This window comes from Ictidomys tridecemlineatus, chromosome 3 (assembly GCF_052094955.1).
Source record: "Ictidomys tridecemlineatus isolate mIctTri1 chromosome 3, mIctTri1.hap1, whole genome shotgun sequence".
NCBI classification, from domain to species: Eukaryota; Metazoa; Chordata; class Mammalia; order Rodentia; family Sciuridae; genus Ictidomys; species Ictidomys tridecemlineatus.
In genome coordinates this window covers 31,740,497-31,765,404 of record NC_135479.1, presented here as the reverse complement: position 1 = coordinate 31,765,404, position 24,908 = coordinate 31,740,497, and the positions used below count along the sequence as shown (strand labels likewise).

Sequence of the window (24,908 nt, the reverse complement as noted above, 5' to 3'; positions counted from 1 at the left end):
GCAATGGAGAACCCAACCTCTCTAGGTCCAGGGCAGAAGGGAACGTGCTACCAAAACAAAGTTAACTGCACTCTGCATTTCTGAGTGAAGCAGAAGGGAGTCTGGGCTGATTGGTGTCATGGCCCCTGTTCCTGGCCCCCAGCTCCCAATGGAATGGGTAACTGAGTGCAGGTATAGTCATAAGTCTGTGTGACACTCTTAGAAGGCAGGGGTCATGTTAATCCATCAAACTGGATTTTTAGGGATTTTGTTTGTTTTAGAGAAATTGAAGAAACTAATTAAATCATGCCCCCCCCCCAACACTCACCTTGGCCTTCATCTTGTCTACATTGTGCTTCTATATTTACCTTGGCCTGAAACTCCACAGTGGCAGGACTGTCTCCTTGTTAGCAAGGAATTCCCAAGGTGGGCTATGGAGTTGTCAAGGTTCTTGCAGGACCAGGCAGGTTCCTTGATCAGATGGCATGGTCTCTGGAGCAAGACTGCTCCTCCTCTATTCCCCTACAACACTGGACACTCAGTGGATGCTGTGTCCACAGAGCCTGGTGGAGGCTGGTAGCAGAGACCTTCATAAGTCCCTCTCAATAATCAGCCACTCCTTGAAGGCTCTGAAAAAATGGCTGCTAAACAGCCCCAGACCCTCCCGGGGAACAGAGCTGGAGAGGCCACAGTGTAGTCTCCTTACTGCATCCTCTGAAGGCAGATGGGCAAATGGCAAGGGTCAGCAAGGAAAGATAAACCCGTAAGGGAAGGACAACACTCAGTTGTATGTGATCCCAGAGGGTCTCACGCAGAGCAAAGCAGAAGTCTGCCCAACCAGTATGTCCCAGGGATCCTTGGCTCCAGCTTTCCTTTCAGAGCTTAGCCTGAAGGTAGGAGAGACAGACAGTGAAGGCCAGCAATTTGTCCAACCCGGGGAAACGGTAGGACACGCTAAATTAAAATCAAATCAGTTCAGGGGCCCAGATGCAGGGACAATCAATTTTATCCACAATATATTTTTAAAGCTCTGCTGAAATTCAGGCAATTTCAGCCGAGAGAGGGAAGACTACTTTCAAATGGGGAGATGGTGGTGGTGGTTAAGAGAGCAAGGTGCTGGTATTACTTTTCCATGGTCTCCATATGTGAACAGGTACGTTACAGAGAATAGCAAACTCAGCCTGGTGAGAATATCATGCCAGTCGTGGTGTACCCATCGATGCCTGGCTCATCTGCATGCTTCGTGGGACACGTGGTGAGAATCTGCCCTATCACATGCTGACAGGGCAGTTGTATGCTGGTCCAAATGTGGTTACAATAATGCCAACCAACTGCAGTTTCCACTTGTTTTCTTAAAATTTAGCCCAGTTCAGACCCCTGTGGTTGGTGTTGATGCCTGCCAATCAATGTCAGCAGGTCTCAAGTAGTGAACCTAAGACTTGCTGGCTAATTCTTTTGTAGGAAGATCTTAGCTTCTGGTGAAGTCACACCTCACCCAACCCTCAAGAGCTAACTTCACTATCAGTGGATTCTAAAGCCCTCCTACAACACAGTGATCATAAAGCTGGGGGGATTCTCACTACATTCAGAGCAGAATGGACCCATCTGAGGAAGGCTTTGTGGTCAGGACGATGCACTTTATATTGAGATTCAACCTTTTCTTTACAGCTTGATGCTTTTTTTGTTATCGGCTCTGATCAGGGTCTGTGAGTGTGTCTCAAGCTCACAAAGAACATGCTGAGTGGGTTCTGGGTGGGCTGGCTGGGAAGGTGGGTGAGGGAGGGGAAGATGGAGGTTATCTGTTGATGGTATAAATCCTGGGAATGCAGCATCCTTCAGTGGACCTGGGCCTAGTAGTCAAAGAAACCAGGCCTTTTAATCAAGAGGGCAAAGAAAGATATTTCTGGAGTCAAACTCAAGTTCTTGCTTCTCTTAGCCCCCAGAGGACCTAGGGGCTCAGTTTGTCTACAGGGTTCTAGAAGGAAGAGGCCCTGGGAAGGGAAAGAGAACAAGGCCCTGCTGGTGCCTGAGCATCATGGAGCCTGTGACTGGCACTGGCACAAGAGCTTGCCCTTCTGTGTGAACTGTCTGACAAACATTTATGGTTCGGCTGAAGTGGGTGGGGTTTTAACATGAACACCTGCTACATCTTTCCCTAGGCTAATTGACTCGAGAGTCCAAGCCTACACTGGTTAGAACCTGCAAGGAGCAGCAGACAAGGAGACCCGGCAGAGACCACAGCACCCTCGTACTGTTGCATTAAGCCATCCCATGGCTGGGCATGTCACCTGAGGTGACCCAGAGCCTGTGCTTCCTCACCCAGCCCCCTGGGCCCTGAGAAGCAGAAGGAAATAGGGAGCATGGTGTCTGGAAACAACTTGCTCCTCTTTCTTGAACAGTCTGGTGGCTCTGAGTCAGTCCTACTTCAATTCGGAGAATGTCCCTTGCTTTGTTCTGGTGACTGCCTTTCTCATCTCTCTTAACTTTCAAAAAGAAACGAGTCTGGCTTTGCCCCATGTGTCCCCAGCCATCTTCTCTGTGCTCAGTATTTCCCACTCTTAATGCCACATCCCTGTCCCCACCAGAGGGGTTAGATCCTTGCTTGTGTCTTGCACACATTTTCTGTACGACAAATACATTAAAATACTATGAAATCCAAGGCCAGGACGACAGGCTTAGGAGTTGGGGCTCATGTATTCTCCATCATGATGAAGTACTATATAAGAATCAGATGTCACCCTGTAGCTGTTAAGAAGCATGGGGCAGGGGACAAGAGAGGTGAAAGTGAAGGAGACAAGAAGCACTAATCTTCTAGAAGCTGTGGCTTCAGAGGATGCCACGCTGCAGTGACGACTGAGACTTACTGGGCACTTCCGTGTTCCTGTTGGTAGGATCTTCCCACTATTTTTTTTTTTTCATTCACCTAACTCATAAGCTGGGCTTTATTAGCTGTGTGTTAAAGAAGGAAAGCCAGGATTTGAGCAGCTAGGGAACATATCCAGTGCCACCCAGTGACTCAGACAGGCCTGCACCCAGCTCTAATGTGAAAGCAACTGTGTTACACAAGGAGGGAGCTGTCCCTCCTGGGATCACGGCTGGACACATTTCTTCTGTTCAGTTGGATCTTTCTTTGCTCCAGAGAAATGGCAAATTTGAAGGCAAGGAATCAACTTCTCAACCCTGGTGTGGACAACCTTGAAGTGGGCTTGGGCCTTGTACCCTTTCCAAACTGGGAGCTCCATGGTAGTGCAGATGTGTTCCCCATCAGACTGGGGACTCTCCAAAGTTGGGTAGTATATGCCAAATGTGAAAGGGGACTTATTTCTCCTGAGGACTAGACCTGACCTGCATTGTGTCACATCCCTAGGATCAATGAGCTTCGGAGCACAAGGCAGCACCCAGTCAGTACTGATGGGCAAGGGCACTGTGAGAGGGAATGTAAGCCCTGGACTAGCCTGGACTCCTGCTTCCCTCCCTGAAAGTGCCTGGACCCAGTGGGCACCCAGAGGGCTGATCTCAAGTGTCAAAAGACCACTCCACTCTGCTGAGGGCAAGTCCAGTGGGGAGCTGGAATACCCTAAGACTGATCAGCATGTACTAGAAGCTGTGGTTTCAAAGGATGCCAGTCTGGAAAGTCATAACCAACAGCAACTCACTGCCCTGGGCTCCAGCAGCCAGGGGGTAGGGTGGGGAGGATGCCCAGGGGACAGCCCCTTGAGGACCTGTACAAAAGGCTTTCCACTTGAGCAGCCCGTCTTTAATGATTATAAAGGCACAGGAGTTTAATCCATTTTTGATGTAAGCGCTAATAGCTCTGTGTCCTTGAAGTTCAAAGCGGGTGCATACATGTCACTAATTAGCCAAGCATGGAGCCATTCAGCTCCCTCTCATGTTTCTAATTAGGTCTTTAATAACAAACAAACTCCGACCTTACCAAAAGGCCCCATTCGTCAGACAGTCAAGGAGGCTGGCTGCTTCCCTGTTTATGGTTGAATCAGGCGGCTTGTTCTATGTGTATAATGCTGCTAATTTCAGCCAGGACAGGCCTGTCCCCAAGAGAAGCAGGGAAGTCACATAAGAAAAAAGATACCTTAGCTCTTCCTGGACAGTGGTCTTCCTGGCCCTACTGTGCATACCCATGATAGGTGGGAGAGCCCTGGGCCCAAGACCGTGGGCTAGAGATCCTAGACCCAGGCAGGAGGTCTCTCCTGCCTGCTGTTAGAAGAGGCTGGGGTGCCAGTGACAGTCACAGAGATGATGTGAAGCTCTATCTTCAGCAAGAACCAGGTGGCACTTGAGCCTGTGGTTACACACTGCACTTGCCTGGGGTCCACCCTGACGGATTCTGATTTGATGGCTTCGCAGTGTGGCCTGGATACAGGGAAATTTATAAAAGCTCCTCAGGTGATTCTAACATGAAGCAAAATTCAGAACTATTGCACTGACTCCAATCTCAGGGCTGATCTGCTCATCACCAACTATTAACAGGCCCATTCCCCCCACTCCCCACTTTTTGGGTACTAAAGATTGAATCCAATGGTAGTGCTCTACCACTGAGTGACATCTCCACCTTTTTTTTTATGTTTTATTTTGAGACAGGATCTTGCTAATTTACTGAGGCTGGCCTGAACTTATAATCCTCCTCCCTCAAACTCCCAAGTAGCTGAGATTACAGACATGTGCTCGTTGCTCAGCTAACAGGTCCACTGTTACTAATGAGAGCCAAACCCTAAAAGTTTCAATCAACTGCAATTAACGATGGAAATCTGACAATAGATTTTAAAAGCAATACACACAATTCTGGAAATATTCAGTTCCTCCCATTTCCTTGCATATTAAACAATGCATGACCATGTTCAAGTGCATCCTCACCAAGTTTCCTATCACTTGAAAGCTCATGGCTTTCTCCCCACTACCTCCTCTCAGATCTTAAACCACTGTCATTTGCCACTAATTTTACCCTCAAGGACAAGAAATTGGAAGCTTTGGAAACAGCAGCAATACAGAGCTGTAGAGTTGAAATGTCCCTGCCCCCTGACCAAAAGTTGGGAGTCAGAATCTGACTCCCTCTGGGAGTCTTCTGACTCCCAACTTTTTCTTCTTTTTCTCTGCACTTATGCTGCCTGCTTTTTTTTTTTTAAAGCCATTTCTCATCCTTATTGGATTAATCTACAAGGCAACCTCTCTCCCTAGGAGGGGGAAGGGTTGTAAGGAAGAGAAACCTCTCAGCTGTTTGGACCTTGAAGGTCAGGGCATGGATAGTGGAGACAATCCCTAAACATAGGCTAATCCCAAGCATGTCACTCCCAACCTGAACTGAATGTATTTTACAAGACAAGTGGGCAGGGAGAAAAGCTTGGGAGCTACCTTCAGTGGAAGGTGTTTAAAAGACTATCGAACGAAACTTGGAGAGCTCAATAGACAACAGCCAGAAGAAAAACGTGGCAGGAACATAATAGCAAAATTGGTTAGGGGCTTCCTCCAACATTGGTCCATGTTATCTGGTTTTGCTGCTGTACTTCGGGTCTTTTCTTTGGAAGGGGGTGTGGCCTGGGTCTGTGCCTTACTGACCCCTTGATTCCAGGGCATTGCAGATCCTGTGTGAGTCTGTGATGCTAAGCTCTTCTCCCCAAATTCAGGAAAAAGTCCATCCTCTCCAGGTTAATTTCAGAAATAACTTCCAGAAAGAGGAGGAAACAGAGCTGGGGAACCAGGCTGGGAAATGCACAGGGAAGCTGGGCTGGGCAGCTTTTCTCAGCCACGTTAGCCTTTACCACAGGCACCCAGGTTTGCATTGTTTATCACAGACCTGGACAGACCATTTTATTAATATTAATAAGTAGCCAGGAACAAAGGGCCCCTTTATTTTTAGCTTTCTCTAATTGTGTAGTAATTACTCATCTACAAAACAAATGAACCCGTGCTCGCTGTTACCATGGTATCAGGAATCCAGCCTCCCTGCAGAATGATTGGCTGAGGAGCCCGCTGCACCCTCCTGTGGACCCGCCCCTTTCTCCACCATTGGCCCAAAGCAAAGCCCCAGCAACTGGGCAGCCAATCACTTCCCAGCGCTAGGGCTGGGCTGTGTTTCCCAGCGACACTCCAGATGCAGCCCTCGCAGCTGTATCTAAGGGGATGTTGACTCTTCCCTGCGGATAACGTCTGTCTTCCCAGAGAACCCCTCCCAGGTTCCACCCCCTGGTTTCTTTTAGGTTGTGGCTAACTTCCTTTGGCCTTGTTTTCAGTTTATAAGGTTCCCTTCAAATAATTCCTTAAGCTCCCTCTTACTCAACCACGCCTCCTCTGGACCTCCACTGGCTGCCATTGGCCTGGAAAGATTCAGGGACCAGAAGTCAGACCAGAAATGTCAGCCAAATAAGGACAGGCAGAATCATGGCATTAAGTCTGCAATAATAGAAGCGGGTGCAAAAAATACCTATAATGCCTTTTGAAGCCACTTGTAAATGATTTGGGGTTCTCTCCTAAAGATATTAAGAATTGGGAGCAGCTGTAGGTTTTTTTTTTTTTTTTTTCTGTGCAGTTTTAAAGTTGCAGTCTTGTTCAGGCATTGCTGGGCTGGTACAGCAGAGCATCTGCTGATAGTGTTTGAGACAGGCTGAGGCTCAAATCCTATCCTATCTCTGCTACCTCAGATAAGATACTATCTTCTCTAAGCTGCAGTTTTAATCTTTAAAATGGGAATGGGAGTTGGGCACGGTGGCAAATGCCTGTAATCCCAGCAACTTGGGAGGTTGAGGCAGGAGAATCATTAAGTTTGAGGTGGCTTTAGCAACAGTGAAACCCTGTCACAAAATTTTTAAAAAAGCGGGGAGGGGGCTGAAGATGTAATTCAATGCTAGCATACACTAGGGTTTAATCCCCATTGCGTGTGTGTGTGTGTGTGTGTGTGTGTGTGTGTGTGTGTCTAATAAAAAGGGAATGGGAATGATAGTGCCCACTTGTGGTGTTATAAGAATTAACTGGGATAAGGCAGGTGAGCTTGGTATAGTACTCCTTGCTTTCAAATAACAGGTGAGCTTTTATTAACATATTACTATTATCACCATTTTATTGAAATTGGCTGGGAAGTGTCTCTAGCATTCGATCAACCTCTTTCAAGATAGCTTTCCTTTAAGGACTGCCCAGGCAGGTGTGAATTTTAAGATGCTGGCCAGAATCCTCCATTCCATGCCATGGAGTGGATATCATCATGGCTCTCCCATCCTCTGACAGACCTAATCCCAGCAGCTAATCACAGCAGCTCAAAAATATTATTTGCTCACTTCCCAAACTGGAAAAGTGAGACCTTTTACTAAGTTTTTAAAAAACTTTCTTTTATAGTTGTGGATGGACAACATGGCTTTATTTTACTTGTTAAGTGGTGCTAAGGATCAAACCCAGTGCCTCACATATGCCAGAGTAAGTGCTCTGCCACAGAGCTATCGGCCCAGCCTCCTTTTATTAATATCAATACACATCCAGGAACAAAGGGCCCCATCATTTTGTGCATTCTCTAATTGCATACTCATTATTTATCTATGCTAAGAACAAGGACTAGGCTGGCTTCTGCTTCCTGGAGGACTGATGGTTTACAGGGTTGGGAAGGCTGTTGCTGACCTGAGATATATGTAAAATGTCTTTAGAGGACTTCTAACCCCACCTGTCATTAAGAACCAAGCAAGAAAAGAACTTAGGACATGAAGCAAGGGAGAGGATGCCCAGGTAGGACTAACCAGGTGTGGCTTTCTGGCAGTCTGAGTCAGATTTTGAGGAAGCAAATACAAAGATAGAGGGAAATGAACTGGCAGGAAGGACGAGGGCAGGGGCTGCTATGTGAGCCAAGGAACCAACATCTATGGATCTATGGGTACAGAATGAATAACAACTTGTTGGCAGAAGCCAAGCAGATTACAGGAGGGTTCAGGATGCAGCTCAGTGGTAGAGCACTTTCCTAGCATGTGTGAGGCACTGGGTTCCATTGCAAAAAGTAATTTAAAAGATCATTTTAAAAAGATCTACTATGATTTTAAAAAGGGGTTCATGGGAAAGTAAGGTAGAGTCCCCATCAGAGAGTGCTCTTCAGTCTATCTTCTCAATGCCTCACTCCTCTCCTCTTGCTCTGGGTTACAAGCCCCTGGTTCAAAGGGGTCAAAATGTTTCATCTGGTTCTGCTGCACAGGTCATCTTCCCTACATGGTTCTATCCTTCCCAGGTTCCGCTCCTATCAAGAATATGGACTTCCCTTTTCTGCCAAAGTGACCCTATTGATCTGGCTTTTAAGGTGTCCCAGAACCTTGTTGTCTCTACCCCCACTCTAAATTCCTCCAATGTCTATGCCACGTGTCACCTTCTGCATGGAAGAAGGTGTGCCCTGGCCCTGCAGGGACCCACCTATATGACAAGGTAGCTTTTACATCAGTTGTGTCCTTGGTCTTCCTCAGAAGACGGGGAGCTCTGGAAAGACCACGTCATGTAATTCTCCAGCATCCCACCCCAGATGCCAAAGGGCCAGAGTTAATCATCTAATGGGGAGGAGCAAAAGCCCCACTGCCCACGGGACACTTGCACACTGACCTGTATTGGGTGTTTATAATGTGCATGAATTATTTCTAACTTGTCTGCCAGCCTCCGATTCTGCCTCTCCAATCTCCCTGGGCACCATTGCCAGGACTTGTCTAACATGCAAATCCTGGTTTCAGGCCTCTCCAGGCTCCTTAGCATGGTACCAAGCAAGGACTCTCTGCTGTGGGCTCTGCCCATATCTGCTTCTCCTCTCTTACTTTATTTAATTCTCCAGCCAGAATTAAACTATTTGCTGGGCTTCAAATTCACTCTACTGTTCTCGAATATGCTATCCCCCCTGGCCCTCTGGGGAGCCATTTGTCCACTGACAGCTGAAATGTTCACTCCCCTGTGAAACCTTCCCTGACACCCAAGCAAAGCTAATCACTCCCTCCTATGTGCTACTTCTGCACATAGGACAGGTTTATGTTATTGGGCCTATGGCATCATACTGTCGTTGGTTACCTGTTAGTCTCCACGCTAGGCTGGTGGGTCCTCAAGGTCATGGACAGTGCTTGAATTCATCCATGAACTTTCAGGGCTGGCTGTGGTAGATACCATTGGTTATCTCCTCAACACCATTTTCCCTTCCCCCTCTTATCAGAATACAAGTTTTCTTTTGGGATTTCATCCCCCATCTCAGTGTAAGAGCCACTCAATTTAGAGGGAGATGGATCCCTCAATGATTGGTTCTTGTAACCCAGGCCTTCGCCAAGCAGCACTAAGCTCTGAACTTTTGTTAGAATTCTGAACCCTCTGACCACCTCTTCTTTAGACAGGACAGTGTGATGCAAGAAACAGCTGCAGCCATTTTGCCACCATGAGGGAAACCAACATAAAGATACTATGGGAGTTCGGAAGAGGGCAAAGCTTACAGAATTACAGAAAAAGGACCCTGAACAATCTACACATGAAGGATATTCGTCTAAGGATCTTTCAGAACATCAGCAAACAAATCCCTAAACTATTTAACCGCACCGAGTTGGGCCTTCTCTTGTAGTCCAAAGTACCCTTGAATCAGGCATAGGAAAGTACCTGCCATGTGTAATAATAATGGTTACACATTCGATAAATAGTTGGTGGAGTAAAACTCCATGGCAGATGTGTCCAAGGCCTAGTTCTGTGATCTTTGCCTGCAAGGTCTTAGGCTGGAGTCACAGCTGACCCAGAACCCACTCCCAACATGGCCTTCACTGCTGCTTGTGTCTGGGCAGCAGGTAAGTCCATCACAAACCAACACAGCTCCACCACAGGGTTACTTGCTCCAGGGTTTAAATCCAGAGTTCTGCTTGACCAAAGTCTTGCTTTGCAGATCACTAGGTGTGTGATTCCAGTTTAGTTATATGACCATTCTGCAGTCCAGCTTTCTCACGTAAAACCAAGCCCCAAACTTCTGCCTTCCTCTCTACCTCAGGGGAGAGCTGTGGCAACCGACGTGATGGGGTCTGTATGATCATCAAAACTCTGCAGAAATATCAGGAACCACGATAGGTCCTGGCTTGTCCTTTGATGGTTCTCATCAACTGTAAGGGGGCTGACTAGCTTTGGGGACTTCCTGGACCCAATAATATCCTGACCCAGTGTGGGGTGCAAGGAGCAGGTCTCCTGGTCACTCTATCTAATGTGCTCTCCTAGCTCCACAGAGCTGGACAGCTGGGCCTGAGAGCTGGCGTGAGGGAGAAGGCCAATGAGCTCAGGGGAGGAGGCAGGAATGTGTCACCCACTGATTTAAAAGACCATTAACATTCCCCCACTCCATTCACTTTAGGATTAACTTATACTTAGGTCTGGGCTGCAAGGCGAGTCACTAATTGCACTAGAGTTGATTTATCAAGTGCACGGTATTTCTATTACAAAATTATTGATTGGAGTTGATGTATTTTATCCTGAACAGGGTTGGTCCAAAAGCCCTGGGAAAATGAATGAAGCTGAGGTCAGCAGCGGGTGCCTGTGCACATTATTATAAATTCACTGGGGTTAGCGAAATCCAGTGCTGGACTCTTTATGGTGGAAAAAGTCCTGGCCCTCCCAGAAATGAAAATTTTAATGACCCACTGGGATACAAGGTGCCATTCCCCACAACCAAAGGCTGTAGACTGAGAGATGTCTGTTCAGGTAAGAGACTTTGGGTAGGTCTGGATGGCTGCAGCAGCTGGTCCTCATGGTCACAGATTTGCTCTTCCTCGGGTCCACTGTGCTGGCTCTATTCCATGGCCACACATGTGGCTGCACCCTAGCTCAAGGGTGTCCCTGTGACCTTGCCCTCAGATGGGCCATCCTGGCATCGCAGTCGGCAAGACGCTTGCTGCCCGCACAGGGAGGCTGGTTGTGTTCCCACCTCCCATCCCCCCTTCTTGCTGATGAGGTACAGGAAAGCCACTTTCAGAAATGAAAAGTATCCATTTCCCTTCTTAAAATGAAGCTAACAGCAGACATTATCAAGGCAGAAACAACACCTCATCTCCTACAATAGGGACTTTCAGGGAACACAACTGGGTTCCCAGACCACTGAAGGCAAGAACAGCTCTCTGTCTTTATGTCCCTCCGTTCCTGCAGTAGCAAATCCTCAATAAACGCTCATTGAAAGCAATAGCTGGGAACCCTGAAGCTGGTGCTACAATAGACCCCAGCAGCAGCAGATCCTCCAGCAACTGGAAGAGTTTTCCAAAACCTCTCCCCAGAGCCACACAGAAGATTGAGGCAAGTTGGGAGGGGCGCTGCGCTCTCTGTCTTCTGCTGCTACCAGCTCCCTGCTTCAGGTCAGGGTGCATCGGCAGCAGCCTCGAAGACTAATGATCCTGGTCATTTCCCTCTTGCCACCAACCCCCAGGCCCAGCCAGGAGAAGAATTCTTTCCAGATTCCTCTGCCTGGTGCCTCAGTGCCCTCATCCAGCAGTCCCTGTGCGTCCTGACTCTGCAGGTGACAGCCAGGGCAGTGTGGCTTCTCTCCATGGAGCTAACATTTCACTCTTATCTCAACACATTCTTTGAGGACTTCATGGGCTCTTTGACCTTTTGTTGAGTTCCGTCTCCTGAAATACGTAACTTACACCCTAAAGGTGCAGATTCCTCCTGTGTCCTGTAGCCTTGGGTCAGGATCACTGACCACCTTGAGTTAAAGGGGCAAGTTCTACCTTACTTGACATCAACTTGTGCAGAGGAAAGGCACCTCCAAAAGCTCTAAGATTCCTCTGGCATTCCCTTCTGGCTTGTAACCACAGATACAGGAAAGACAGTGTGAGATGGCCGACGACACATGCCCCCGTGTGGAGGGCAGAGACTGCAGGACTATGCCTGTTCTCCTTCCAGAAGGCTGTCCTGGAGAGACACGGGGAAACTGCAGGTGGCTCTTTTACGGATGTTCCAAGCCCTCCTCACTTCCCCTTCCCATGAAGCTGTGCCTGTCATCTCCACACTAGGATGCCACTCATCCCACGGGCCTCCCTCACCTTCACTAAACCTAAGAGCCAATGTCAACATCCACCTCCTGTGGATGCATGCCCCGTCTGCAGGATGCGAGCTCTCAATCCCTTCCCTACCCCATCTCATGTCCCTCCACCCCAGGGAGCAGACCACACAGACATGGCTTCCACCTGGACCTGTATCCCTGAAAGGCTGGGAGGGAGCTCACAAAGAAATCAAGGAGCAGAGGGCCTTCAGGGAGGCTCGCTGGTGAACCTAAAGAAACAAGAAAAGATCCGTGGCTCTGTTCAAGAACAGTACGAAGAACACAAGAACAAGGAAGAACTTGGAGACTCCTTCCAGCCCTGGTTCCCTTCTCTTTCACTGAAGTTGGACCATTCGAAACAGATCTCAGTTGGGAAGGCTACAATTGAGGGTGGTGACCCAGTTCTGGACTGGGGGAGTGGGGAGCGTGAGGGGAGGTGGTGGTGGCTGATGGCGAGAACATGGATCCAAGCCCCTTGGCAACATTGAAAATATGGAGCCCCTTCTCTTCCTGGTCCCCGTGCTATCCTTCGGACGGCTGTGCTGGGCCGAGCCGTTGGAGACCCTGTAATATCAACTCAACAATGCATGTTCTACAACTACAGCTACAGCTACCGGTACATCGACTACAGTGCATGCATTTAGTCAGTCCCACAGATACATACAATCTAAGAACAGGCAGGGAGGTGTGAAATGTTTTACTGGACAACAGGTGTTTTGGAGTTGTAACTAATAAAAAAAAAAATCGAAAACGAAATTGTACAAAAAAAGACATTTCTCGAGAGTTGGATATGAGTTTGTTTCTTGAACTGTTTCATCTGAACAAGCAAAAACATGCAAACCAGCTGGTACTAACAGGAAGCTGGACACTGAGAGAGGATTAATAGGTGTGGACAAACCTTCCCGCTGAGCGTGCTCAGAAGAGTGTTTGAGAGGAGGTGTGCAGATCCTAGTGTAAGAGAGGCGGGAAAGTATGCCTCAGAGACACTCTCTCACCGCAGCCCCAACCAAGCAAGAGAAAAGACAACAGAAACATGACTTCTCACACTCACCACCAGCATCGGGAGCTCACGTAACTAGATTGGGATAAACTGGCAAGTATAAAGTACAGTAAGGGGTCCTGGCTGGGGCTGGAGATGGGGTTGGGGGGGTCACGCCAGGGGGCTCAGCAGCTCTAAGATTGATACGTGGGCCCACCCATAATGTCACCCTGAAATAAAGTAGCCCGAAAATCTGAACCACTTCCCTCACATTGGGCGGGGGTGGGGGTGGGGGTGGGGAGTCGTTTACCAAACTGGATTTCGGATTGGGTGGGACATGATGGGGCCACTGGAACTGAATGAATACGATCAAAATAAACAAACAAACTCTTGACTGAGCACAAGAAAAGATGATATTTCAAACTACCAGGTGAAGGTGAAAGAAAAGTGACCACTGATAGTGAAGTTATCTAGGAGTCGGCAGGGACCTCCCTGGTGGGGTCGCCCGAGCCCTGCTCACCTCACCTTCTGGAGGAATTAGGCAAAGGTGGGCAGGTCGGCCCAGAGGAGTGGGCTGAGGTAGGTGCAGAGCTCAGGGGCCCCCTGGACCTCCTACCCTGACACCACAGCCCTGACAGAGACAAGTTGCCACCCGGAGCCAAAACAAAGCTGCCTCCCACCCCACAGCCCTTCCCACCTCAGGAAGGGCCCCCAGGAAGTCAGAGTGGAAGGGGGACACAAACCAAAACGGTGGAGCTAGAGAAAAATGAAAAACGGAACCAAACAAAAAGGGCCTTCTGCAGGATGCCCAGTCCCTCAACCAAGCCTGAGAGCCCCTGGGGAGCAGAGGCCACACTTGCTACTGTTTGAAGTCACCTGCTGGGTTAGCATGGTACCAAGCTCCAGGGAGGCAGTCAGTGGACTCTCTCTGAACAGGCACTGAGTTTGTGATGACCTCTCATCATCAGGCCGCTTGCTCAGGAGGCTGAAGGAGCATCCGGGTCCCCTGGGGGAGGAGTTGGGATGTGTGGGGCAGGGCCACAGGAGTTGGTGCAGGTGGAACTGGGTCATCAGCAGGCAGTGAGCCCTTCGGGGCCCGGACTGATGCCACCTACCCCAGAGAGTCTGTGTGGCCCCCTCTCAATTCATAGCAGAGAGCTTTTGCCACTCACAGGTAAGTGACTTGCTAATATGCGAGGTTGGAAGTCCAGGCCACTTTCCAGAGGCAAGAAGGTGACAGCTCCCCTATAGTCAAAATGTGTTAAAAGAAAGAGAAGGGCAGAGGCCTTTCTTCCCCAGCTTGGTTACCCTGCTCCAGGTCCACAGGTGAGGCTGGAGGCTGGGGTGGGTACCCTGTCTACATACAAGCAGGCCAGCCCAGGTTCTGACCACAGCAGGCAGTCTAGCCACTGCCGGGGGGCACACCCCAAGTCCATAACCCCCAGGCAGTGCTGGGGACTTCCCCATAGCTTCTTGGGCAAGCCTGCACCCTGGGGGTGGGCATCTTGAGTTGAGGATTTACCCCTTGCACTAACTCAGGCTGGGGTGGGGCAGGTGGTCTGGGAGCACACTCCTGAATACAATTCACTAGCAGTGCAGCGATGAGCATGGCTGACCTTGAACGGCCTGTGGGAGATTGCGCTCCCAATGGAAATGGCTACAAATAAAACACCATTGATCCTGGAAAAAAAAATGTGTGGTTGGAAATGACCTTGGAGGGTTAGGAGTTAGAGGATGGGTGGGACTCCCGCCTGGCTCTGGGGTCTGTGAGAGGGTGGGGGTGGACAGAAGGGGGTACAGACTGTGGGGGAGACCGCTCTCTCAGACTCACAAAGAACCCCATGCTGCCCTTTAAACTTGCCATGAAGTCAAGGAGAACAGGGTGGGGTGGGGAGAGAGGCAGGGTTAATTGTGGGTTAAAGTTTAGTTTCATAATCCAAGTTACAAAAAAAGAAAGAAACTGAACGAGGAAACAACAACCAACAACACTCAAAAACCTCAAGATGGTTCTTGTTATCTTTCCCCCATCCCAGGCACAGGGAGGACCGAGGCTTTTTTTTTTTTTTAATAATATCAAAAAGCACTCAAGTTTGAAAACCAAACGGAACAGGGAGACACGATGCAGCTGTGCACCCCGCCCCCGGGGCCCGGGGTTAGGGTGGGGTGGGGGGACGAAGGGACACTGGCCAGAGGCAGGTGGGGCCTTTGGAGACCTGCTAGGTCAGATGGGAGTGGAGGGTGCCCGGCTCTCTGGACCTGCCTGCCCACTTGCTGCTTGCCAGCTCTAGTTACAAATGCGCCTCAGCAGCCCCCCGAGAATTCCTGGGCCCCCTCCAACGAAAGCCCAGCGGATGATTTGGGGGAGTGGATCCTTTGTAGCTCCGAGGCAGTGCCAGTTTGCATGGAACGGATTTTTACTGATGTTTTTCTAATGGCCTCACTGTGCCAGTTTCTCATCACCCAGGGTTTGGGTTCTTGGCATTTGCCCTCCAGGCTTTTAACGCTCCATTTCCTGGTCCCCTTGCAGCACCCGTGCCCTGCCCACCCCGCCCTCCTCAGAGCCCAGTTACATCCAACTACAGCGCTTCCCCGTGCTCGGGTGCTCTGCCTAGGGAGAGGGGACCGGGAGCCAGCTGCAGACCATGGCTACTCAGTTTAGGGAGGAGCAGGGTGGTGGAGGGAGGCTGGGGACAATGGCTACAAGGGATCCCAGCACAGGGCAGAAGCCCTGGCACCTTAGGGAGGCAGAGGGCACTGGGCAGGGGGACCTCTGGTCTGATCCCATAGAGCCACTGGGAAAGTGTTCCCGCATCACTTGCAGGACTCTGGATCTCTTAAAAGGGTTGAATTTAGAGACTGAAGGGTTGGGGCAGAGAAGGCCTCCATTCCCTTGGCGGCTGGGAGCCCAGGGAGCTTGCTGAGAAGAGTCTGGGGGCAGCAGGGCTCCAGCAAACAGCAGCTCCATTCCTTCACCAAGTTCAAGGTTTGGCCCTGCATCGGCCTTCGGGGGACCTGGGGGTTTAGCCAGAGCAGTAAGCCCACTTACTGAGTGCAGCAGGGGCCCAGAGGCCAACCCTGTACCTCTCTGGCTGGGTCAGAGGCCCAAGGAAGCCAAGGTGGTTAGTAAAGCCCACAGGTGCCCAGAAGCCAGTCCTTAGGTGAAGGAGGTCCACAGTCAAAAGGAAGCTCAGTTTTCCTTTGCCAAAGGGAGCATAGAGTCTACCTTCGGTGCAGTCTTGTGACTGTGACTGACCCCTGGTGGGAGCTGCCCTGGGTGGCCAGGCTCACCCATGCCTCCCTGTCCCCACCCCCTCCCCGGGCCGTGGTGAGGGGCATGTTGGACAGACGCAGCCACACAGATCCGACAGGGCCTTTACCTTCCCCCTGCACACTGGGCATGCCTGGGAGCCGCCTGTCCCGTACACCTTCCTACCTGATCCTCGTGCCGCTGCCACCGCTGCTGCCGCCACTGGTCCGTAAGCTGCTGCCGGGAAGCCTGGAGAGAGGGAGGGGTCAGAGTCAGGAGGCAGCCTGGCAGGGCCCTGGGCAGACCCTCTCACAGGGCTGCCTGACTCCAGCTCGCACACAGGGGAGGGGTTTGTGGGCAGCTCTGGGGGAAAGGGGGAAGGGCACAGGTCAGTGGCTCTCAGGCTTCTGGAAGGCACAACAGCTCTGGGTGTGTTTGATCCTCACTCGCTTCTCAACAGAGAAACTGGTCCTGGAGGGACACAACACCTCAGGAGGAGGAGGAAGAGGAGGAGGAGGAACCTTCTCTTGAGAACCTGGCTGAGCTGCCTACTGGCCCTGCACAGATACTTGGTGGCCCTCTAGGGCCTGTCCAGAGCTGGCTAGGCATGGCTGGCCGCCCGCTGCCTCTTGCAGGGATCCTAGCCGTGTGGTCAGCAGAAGCCACAGGCAGGAGGCACTTGGGACAGCCTTTTGACAGAACAGGGACTGTGGCCAGGAGATGGATTAACACCAGCTGTTCTCCAGAGGTTCAGCCACCTTAACTCTAGACTTGTCAAAACTTTATGTCAGCCGTGTCAGCCCCAGACCCGAAGGGTCCCAGGAGACTGTGAATACACGGAGCCAGATGTGGGGACGAACGGGCTCTAGGTGGGATGAGCCCCGTGGCTTTGTTTGATCCCTCTCCATGTTTCACTCTTCCCAGGCAATTATGAGGACTTCGATGTGGCCCTTCTGTCTGAGCCCCAGGGTCAGATGAAGCTGGCTCTTTAGGGGGGTCTCTGGAGTCCTTATTGGTCAAGGCTCATGTTATCTAAAAACACACTGGGCCACGGGAATAAGGGAGGAGGCCAAGGCGCAGGCCTGCAGAATGTCCAGGTGAAGGAAGCAGCAGGCCAGGTCCCCTTCCCTCAGCTCCTCTCTGTCACTAGCTTGTGCACGCACAGCCTGGGATACTGGGATAGACAGAGCCACTCCCACACATAAAGACAAACTTCCTTTGCCCTTAAGCAGACACTTGGAGGCCTGACCCCAAGACCCATTTCCAATGGCTGTGGTTTTTTAATGAGGTGCCAGAAGCCAGCCACAAACTCGACAGACAGCCCCCAACAGAGCCACTCGACTTTAGCCACTGCGCCTTTCCAATAGGGGATTTCTACAGGAGAAGAGGGAGGAGGACATGCACCATTAAGGGCAGGGAGCAGAAGAGGAAAGAGGAGACAGAGAGACACCCTCCAAACAGAGTGAACTAGGAGCCCACTAGACTCTAGGACGACTGTCCTAGCTACATGGTACTACTGAGGGGAAAGAAGTTCAAAAGGGAGAGAGCTACTCTAGAAAGGTCAGGCTAAGCTACTTAAAACGTCAATGAAAAGACACATACTTGCATTTAAATATGGTAATAGGGCTGTTGAAGGGGGAAAAAGAAAGATCCAGGTGAAATAAATGTTCACAGTTGTCCCAGGCTGGGAACAGCTCTCCCAGCTCCCATAAAGACTGCGTGACCCGCCTGGGGGCTGCTCCCTTCCCCAGAGTCAGCAGGAAACCCACGGGGGCGGGGGGGGGGGGGGCAGGATGGGACCCTCCTCCTCACACCTAGCCCTCCCCCCATGTATTCTAGGCAGGATCTGGATTTCTGAGGATGTGGATGCTGATGGAACATAAGTTAGAAGTCAAAAAGATTTTTCTCCTGGTCCCAACCCCAGTGTACCCGGGCGCCTGCTCGGGGCTCAGGGCACACTGGGGAAGGGAGGTCAAGTTATTCTTCTGCTGTTTCTTACCAGGACCTTGACACAGAACGTCTCCTTAGAAGTAAGAAAAGGTGGTGGTGGCAGGGGAATTGGGGTGTGGTCAATAAGAAGACTTATTAGCAAAGGGCCTCTTTTCCAGAGTTGGGCACATTTTGGACAAAAAGTTTAAGGGGAAGAATTAAAAGCCATATTCAATAAATGAAATCCATCCTCCATAGTCTCAGACAAAGGCTTCTCTTGGAGCCTGGGCACCAGACACGGCTGAGAGCTGGAATCTCCCCACAGCCATCCAAATGGAGGGGGAGCCAGACGCTGGGCGAGAAGAGGCGGCGGCAGGTGAAGAGCCACCCTGTCTGCCCCTCGGCAGCACAGCCCGCAGCTCCACGGGCACCACGTCATGCCACCCCATCTGAGATGCCAGGACCACTGGCCTTGGACCACTACCCCCTGGGAATGGGAACCTCCTAGGGAGGAGACAGTGCCAGCCCAGCATCCTGCACCAAGCCACCTGCCTCCTGCCCCGTTAGGCCACCCAGCCTCGCCGGTCACCCTTCGCCCCAGAGGTGCTCTTCCTGACCTGGCAGGTGGATTTATGGGAGACGAGCGAGCCCAGATACGGGAATGGTGCACTAGACATGTGTTCAGGGAGTTGTGTGTGTGTTTATATGGGGGTGTGTGTTTTGTGTAGCTGGGTGTATGAGTGTGGGGTTGGATGTGGATGTATGGGGTGGATGTGTGTCGGGGCCCTAGAGGTCAAGATACAGCATGGTGACTTCACCCTGAAGTGCGATGACAGGCACAGCTAGTCTCCAGGACAAGCCCTTTCTAGGAAGTCCTGGTGGAAATGATGCTCCTGGGCTGGCGGTCGGGGGAAGACTGCATGCAGGGTGGCAGGGATGTTGCAGAGGTCAGTGGCCCATGAGGGTCCACACTCACTGTAGCACCCTATGGCCTAGAGTAGGGAGGACCATCACACTCTGCTGCTGAGACTGGCCTGGGGGTCTGACCCCCATACAACTTCTCTGGCCAAATCCATAATGGGGGCAACTGGGCTGCTCCTCATGGGGCAGGTTAGCACAATAAATAAGCACAGATTAGGAACCAAATAGGTTCAAATTCTGCCTCAGCCATCTACTGTGTGACTCTGGGCAGGTTGCTTAGTCTCTCTGTACTCAGATATGACGATTAGCGCAAGATTAACATACACAAAATGCTCAGATGAAAGCCCAGGAGCAAATCAGCTTAAACAAGCATTAAGCTGAGGCTTATCAACTCTCTGTTCAGCCATCAGCTCCATCTTCAAGACAGGACTCTTCCCATGGCAGATGCCATGCTCAGATGGCCGTAAGCACACAGGGACCTGAGTTCCTGACTGGTAGCAGTGGCCTGGAATCCTTCACAATGTCCCAATGTCATAATGTCATTATGGTAGGACTAAATTTCCACAGCTCCACATGAGAGCATGTCTCCTGCTCAGCTCTCCCGATGACAACTGGGCCAGGCAGACCGGCAGGTGTGGGGGTCAGACCCAACAGAGGGGAGGAAAACGTTTTGCTGATCCAATCTCAGAAGGTCTAGAGCCACAGGCTGGCTACCTGCAACTCAGGAATGCAGATGGTTCCCCTTGTTTGTAACATGCCTAGGTACAAAAAAAATGAGGTGCTCACGGTGGAATTTCAGGCATGGACAGGCTGTCTGGTTAATGGAGTCAGTCCCAAAGACCTGTCTTGCTAGCCTGAAGCTCCTCTACCCTGCGAGTGGGATAACAGAAAGTGTCAAAGTCTGGCTGACCCCTGCTTTGCTGTGTGACTTGGACACAGTGCTTCACTTCTCTGGGCGCTGAGCAACTCCTCTCTGCTGCAATATAGTCTCTTCAGTCCTCTATAGTCCCTTCTACAGTCCCTTCACCTCAGGCCTTGCCCAGGTCTGTGTAAGAGGATGACAAGCCTCCGTCCTGCGGGGCTGGGGGTTATCTGACAAGTGACATCATGAGAGATGTGGCCATTTCACTCACAGCAAATGACACCCTTTGATGGACTCTATGGAGCTGTGATGTTTTACTGCTGATCAGAAGTCGATAGGCATTTCGGGGTTTCAGGTTCTTTTTTTTTTTTTTTTGAGAATTATATGATATAATACTTCTGCTATTTTTTTTTATTGCTTCTGTGCACTTGCCGGTTTTTGCCTTACCTAAGCACAGTTATTTTTATATGCATATCTTATTTCGCTTGCTGGGTGACAGACTCTTCTGGGGCAGGGACTCAGTCCCACGTCCCACTGAGGATCCAGCTCAGAGTCTGCCCCCAGAAGACTCTTCCTGACACCAGCCGGTCAGGCCGCACGGATGCAGGGAATGAGTCAGGGCTGGGAGTCGCTGCCGCTTGGGTCAAGTGAAGCAGAAGGCAGCACCACCTGCAGGTCTGGCAGCCTCTGCTGCCCCACGGTGGCCGGCTCAGACCTCCAGGAGTGGCCTGAGGGTGGTCAAGCCAGTGGAGGGTGCTAGGGCTATGGAAATGGGGCGCCCTGTCCCGCAGAGGCACGGATTCTGCCCCCGTAAGCTGAGAACACAGGGAACCACCTGGGAGCAGCAGAAATGCTGATGGGGGGGGGTCAGGTTACGTGGTGCATCTGTGCAGTCTGTCACTACCTCCAGATGAGAGAGGAAGGGGCCTCCCGAGGGTACCATGGAGGATCGAATTCCTGCGACCTGTTTCCTCTGAGAGTCAGGGCAGAGGTCCCCATTCAGGGTCCCAGTCCTGCCTGGAAGATCTTCAACAACCCAGAAGCCCTGACCCCCCCCCCCAATGGACAGAATCAGGGGGGACCCGGGTCTTTCAAGGCCTTTCTGATGCCAATGCAGGCAGAGAACCCCTGGCTGTGAGCACGCTCTGGGGGACTTGACTTCACACGAACACTGTCCTCTTGCTTTCTCTTTGTCTCCTCTCCCCTTTTTAGTATGACAAGACACTGGTCTGGGGGCCGGGGGTGGCTGCCTGGGGTCTGGTTCTGGCTCAGTCAATACTTATTTCCCCTGACTTGAGATGAGTCCATAGACCCCTCGGTGCCCCTCTCAGAAAGAGGGGGTGAGAGAATTTTGTGGCTCCTTATGGCTCCCATGGATGTGATTTTGAGGGGAATCTTTTAAAAAGTCCATTACAAACAATTTTTCTTATGCTGTGCTTGCTGAAAACACTCTCCGCCCCCTTCCTCTGGCACGCCCAGCATCTCCCACCAGCAATTTCTATAGATGGTTCAGACATTCTTGGCTAAATCTAATGTTGCTTCACTGAATCCAAACACTAAAAAATAAGCAACCAAAAGAAGAAACTGTCACCCAGAATGTGGGAAACATGTCCTACAAGAGTTTGGAAACACTACCATCTGTCAATCTGGCTGGCCCAGGATGCTCCCTCCTCCTGGGCAGGCCTGCTCGGGGTGCAGGGCTAGTTCTTTTACGGGAAACGTACAGCTCTGACTTCTGAGCAGAAGAAAGGGGGATGGTGGCTGTCACCGGGTGAGGCTGGAAGAAAGCGGGGCGACACATTTTTGGAGTAGGAGGATCCGGGGATTCCCATGGGAACGGAGGGTCTAAAGAAGAGGCAAAATTGATCACTAAAGGGACACATTTACCTGATCAATGCAATGTTTTGCTTTGATGGAAATGGATGTACATCCATTTGAAAGATAACAAAACAAGCCCTGAGTTCTTCACATTCGAAATAGGAATCTGACTCAGACACACCCTTCTAGGAGTGAGCCCAGCTTCTACAGAGGGTACCAACAGCATTACGCTGTGAAGACCCCTGGGCAGGGAGAGGGTGTGGATTGCTGCTGGGCACAGTGGCACACACCTGAAATCCCAGCGACTCAGGAGGCTGAGGCAGGTGGGTTGCAAGTTTGAGGCCAGCCTCAGCAACTTAGTGAGGCCCTGTCTCAGAATAAAAAGTAAAAATATAAAAGGCTGGGGATGTGGCTCAGTGGTTAAGTGCCCTGGGGTTAGGGTTAGGGGCTCCAACTGTGGGATGGGATGGGGGCAGGGTCCCAGAACCAGGCTGCCCACAAACTGGCTCCTGGCTAATAAGCTGGGCCTTGGGGGAAAGGGGCTGTGGCTTGTGTGCCAGGAAGGTGGGAGACCTGTGCCTTGGAGTCCTTGGCTATCCCAAGGGTTGCTTGAAAATGGAGTTTTCTGGCAGCCACCAGAAAACTCAGCACTCAGGGACAGGAGGCTACTCGGCCCTCAGGGACAGGAGGCTACTTGGCCCTCAGGTGGCTATTCCAACTAACTCCCTTCTCCAAGATAGGAGGGGGCGGGACGAGAGGGAGCAGGGGCATTCCCACGGCTGATCCAGCTCCAAGTTCTCCCCATTCCACTCCACTCAGTTGAAAGCATCACTGAGCTGGGCCTTGTCACACATGACCAAGACACAGATCCTTTAAATTCTCTCCGGCTATGACCTACAGAGTTGAGGGCAGAGGACTGGTCCTTGGCTCTGAGAGAGGACCTAGCATCACCCAGTCTCATTAATCCTCCGCCTGATCACCAGGGCCTTGGGGATGAGTGAGGCCTGAGGCCCAGTCTCAGGACCAGCCTTGGTCCTGGGAGTGCCGGCTCGCTGCAAGGGCTCCTGGCCCTACTCTGCTCAGCGTGGTTCTCTCTCCAGCAGGATGTCAAGGGTGAGGTTGGCCACATGGAGCTCACTCCAAAACCGGCCCTCTCTGCCCTCTGCCTATCACCTTTAGCTCTAGGCTGGCTCAGGAGCACCTACAGTGCAAACCTCTGCCTTATCTTTGAGACCGAAACCTTCAAAGTGAAGGGATTTCAGCTGTGACCGCTGCCCCTCTAGAGCACACTACTCAAGTGGTGGGTACACGGTTTCCCAATTTCAAATGCCAAATCGCCAAAGGCAAAATCTTGCTCGCCCCAAGGATTTCTCACCAAGTCACTTCCACCCTCAAATTCCACGTGCCTGCTGCTTGCTTCTCTGCTGCATTCCACACAGACTCGCCCGCGGATCTGCCCCAGCCGCATGCCCACTCCAGCCCAGGCTCCCACCTCTGCCACCAGGACAGCAGACGCTCAAGTCCTGAGCACCCAGCACGGCCGGCAGAAAAACCCCAGGCGTCCATCTTGGCCCCATCCTGGGGGAGTGAGTCAAGAACCCTGGCAAGCTCAAGGTTCCTCTCCTGGGAGATCGAGACCCTCCACCAGTGTCCCTGAGCCTCATGTTTCAGGAGCTGACAGACCACCCATGTGCTGAGCACTGGTTCTTCTGCAGGGGACCTCAGAGTGGCCAGGGAGTCGGGGGTCAGCACCAGTGGTGGGGAGGGCACAGGGAGAGGGGGCAGGGCAGTGGTACAGAACTAGTACAGAAAAACTTAAAAACCTGCAACTAGTACAGAAAAACTTAAAAATTTTCAGAGCCAGCAGTCGTATGACCGCCCACCGACCAGCTCTTGTTGAAAGGGCGAATGGAAGATGGGTCTCCTCTGGGCCTTGATCTCCTCACCTTGAAATAAAGGACTTGGCCTTAAACGTGAGAGAGCAACCAGGACACTCAGAATAATACCAGCGCCACCACGGAGTCCTATGGAGAGAAGTTTCCTGCACCGCCTTACTCCCAGAGCTAGCCAACCCTCCAACAGATGCAGGGCTCCCGTCCAGGCCGGTTAGGGAGACAGTGGCCAACATTGCTAAAATTCCATCTCCCACCTTCCTCCCGTGAGACCCGAGACCAGTTACTTATTGCCCCTCTCTGCCGCCTTTTCCCTCCTTCCTAAAGCCTCCACGATTCAGGGAGATGAGGGCGTTAGGCGCTCGGCACAAGTGGAATAATTTTTATTCCTATTATTATTGTTCTTATTGCCCAAGGTAACAGCAGCGGAGCTGGGAATCCCGGAGAAATCCCTTCTGTGCTTCCAATTCTAAAATCCTATTAATTTGCACATTTGGGCTTTGTGAATGATAAGGGCAGTCTTATCTCAAGTGCAAACTAACCTTGGTGGGGTCACGTAAGGATAGGAGGCAAGGGTCTTAAGGGCTCGGGGGGGCCTGGCTAGGGTGGCCAGAGCCCTGTGACACAGGCCACAGGTGTGAATATGGATTGCTAGCCCCGGCCAGCCTGTCAGCTGGGTTGACAGTCTCCACCGCTCTCTAGCCTCGACATGCTGTCTTCCCAAACATCCTCCCCAGATCCTCCAGTGAGGCTGGGGTTAGAGGAGTCTTTCTGGGTCCTTCCGTCAAGTAGAATCCTGTTTGCTCCTTTGCGCCTAACAAGTGACCTATGAGCCTATAAAGGCAGAGATTCCTCTTCATTCAGCACCATCACCACACCCAGCACAGGGCCTGTGCGGTGGTGAGTGCTGAGTAACCCTGTGCTGAACATATAAGGGAAGGGTGGGTGGAGGGAGGCAGGCTTTGGACAGAAGTGAGGGGGTGGGGAGAAGGTGCTTTCTCCTGTTCCTAGTCTTATTGAACTGTAGCCTGTCTGAGCTGGTCTTTGAGGTCAGAAGCCTGGAGAGGCCTGAGCAGGTATCACCAAGAGAGCTGCAGGGCTGACTCAGACCTTCCCTGCAAAACCAGGGTGCCCCTGGGCCAGCCAAACACCTTCTCTCTCCACGGGAGAAGCACAGGCTGCATTCATCTCTCCCTCCAGGATTGAGCAGGTCTGGGCAAGGCTTCCCACCTCAAAGAAGGCAGCTCCGGCCAGCTGGCACCCAGAGCCAG

At 51.3% G+C, this 24,908-nt stretch overlaps 1 protein-coding gene across 7 annotated transcripts in view; it reads right to left on the bottom strand.

The window, feature by feature from the left end:
* Nucleotides 1-24,908, bottom strand: part of Msi2 (musashi RNA binding protein 2) — a 367,496-nt gene that overhangs the window by 14,532 nt on the left and 328,056 nt on the right. For 4 of the 7 annotated variants that reach the window (XM_078042289.1, XM_078042290.1, XM_078042292.1 and 1 more), the window contains exon 11: nucleotides 16,402-16,464. In XM_078042289.1, coding sequence (XP_077898415.1) covers nucleotides 16,402-16,464 — 63 coding nt within the window. Of the gene's footprint in view, nucleotides 1-16,401; nucleotides 16,465-17,817; nucleotides 17,842-24,908 lie in introns of all 7 variants that reach the window. The other 3 variants (XM_078042286.1, XM_078042288.1, XM_078042291.1) reach the window with 1 other exon arrangement.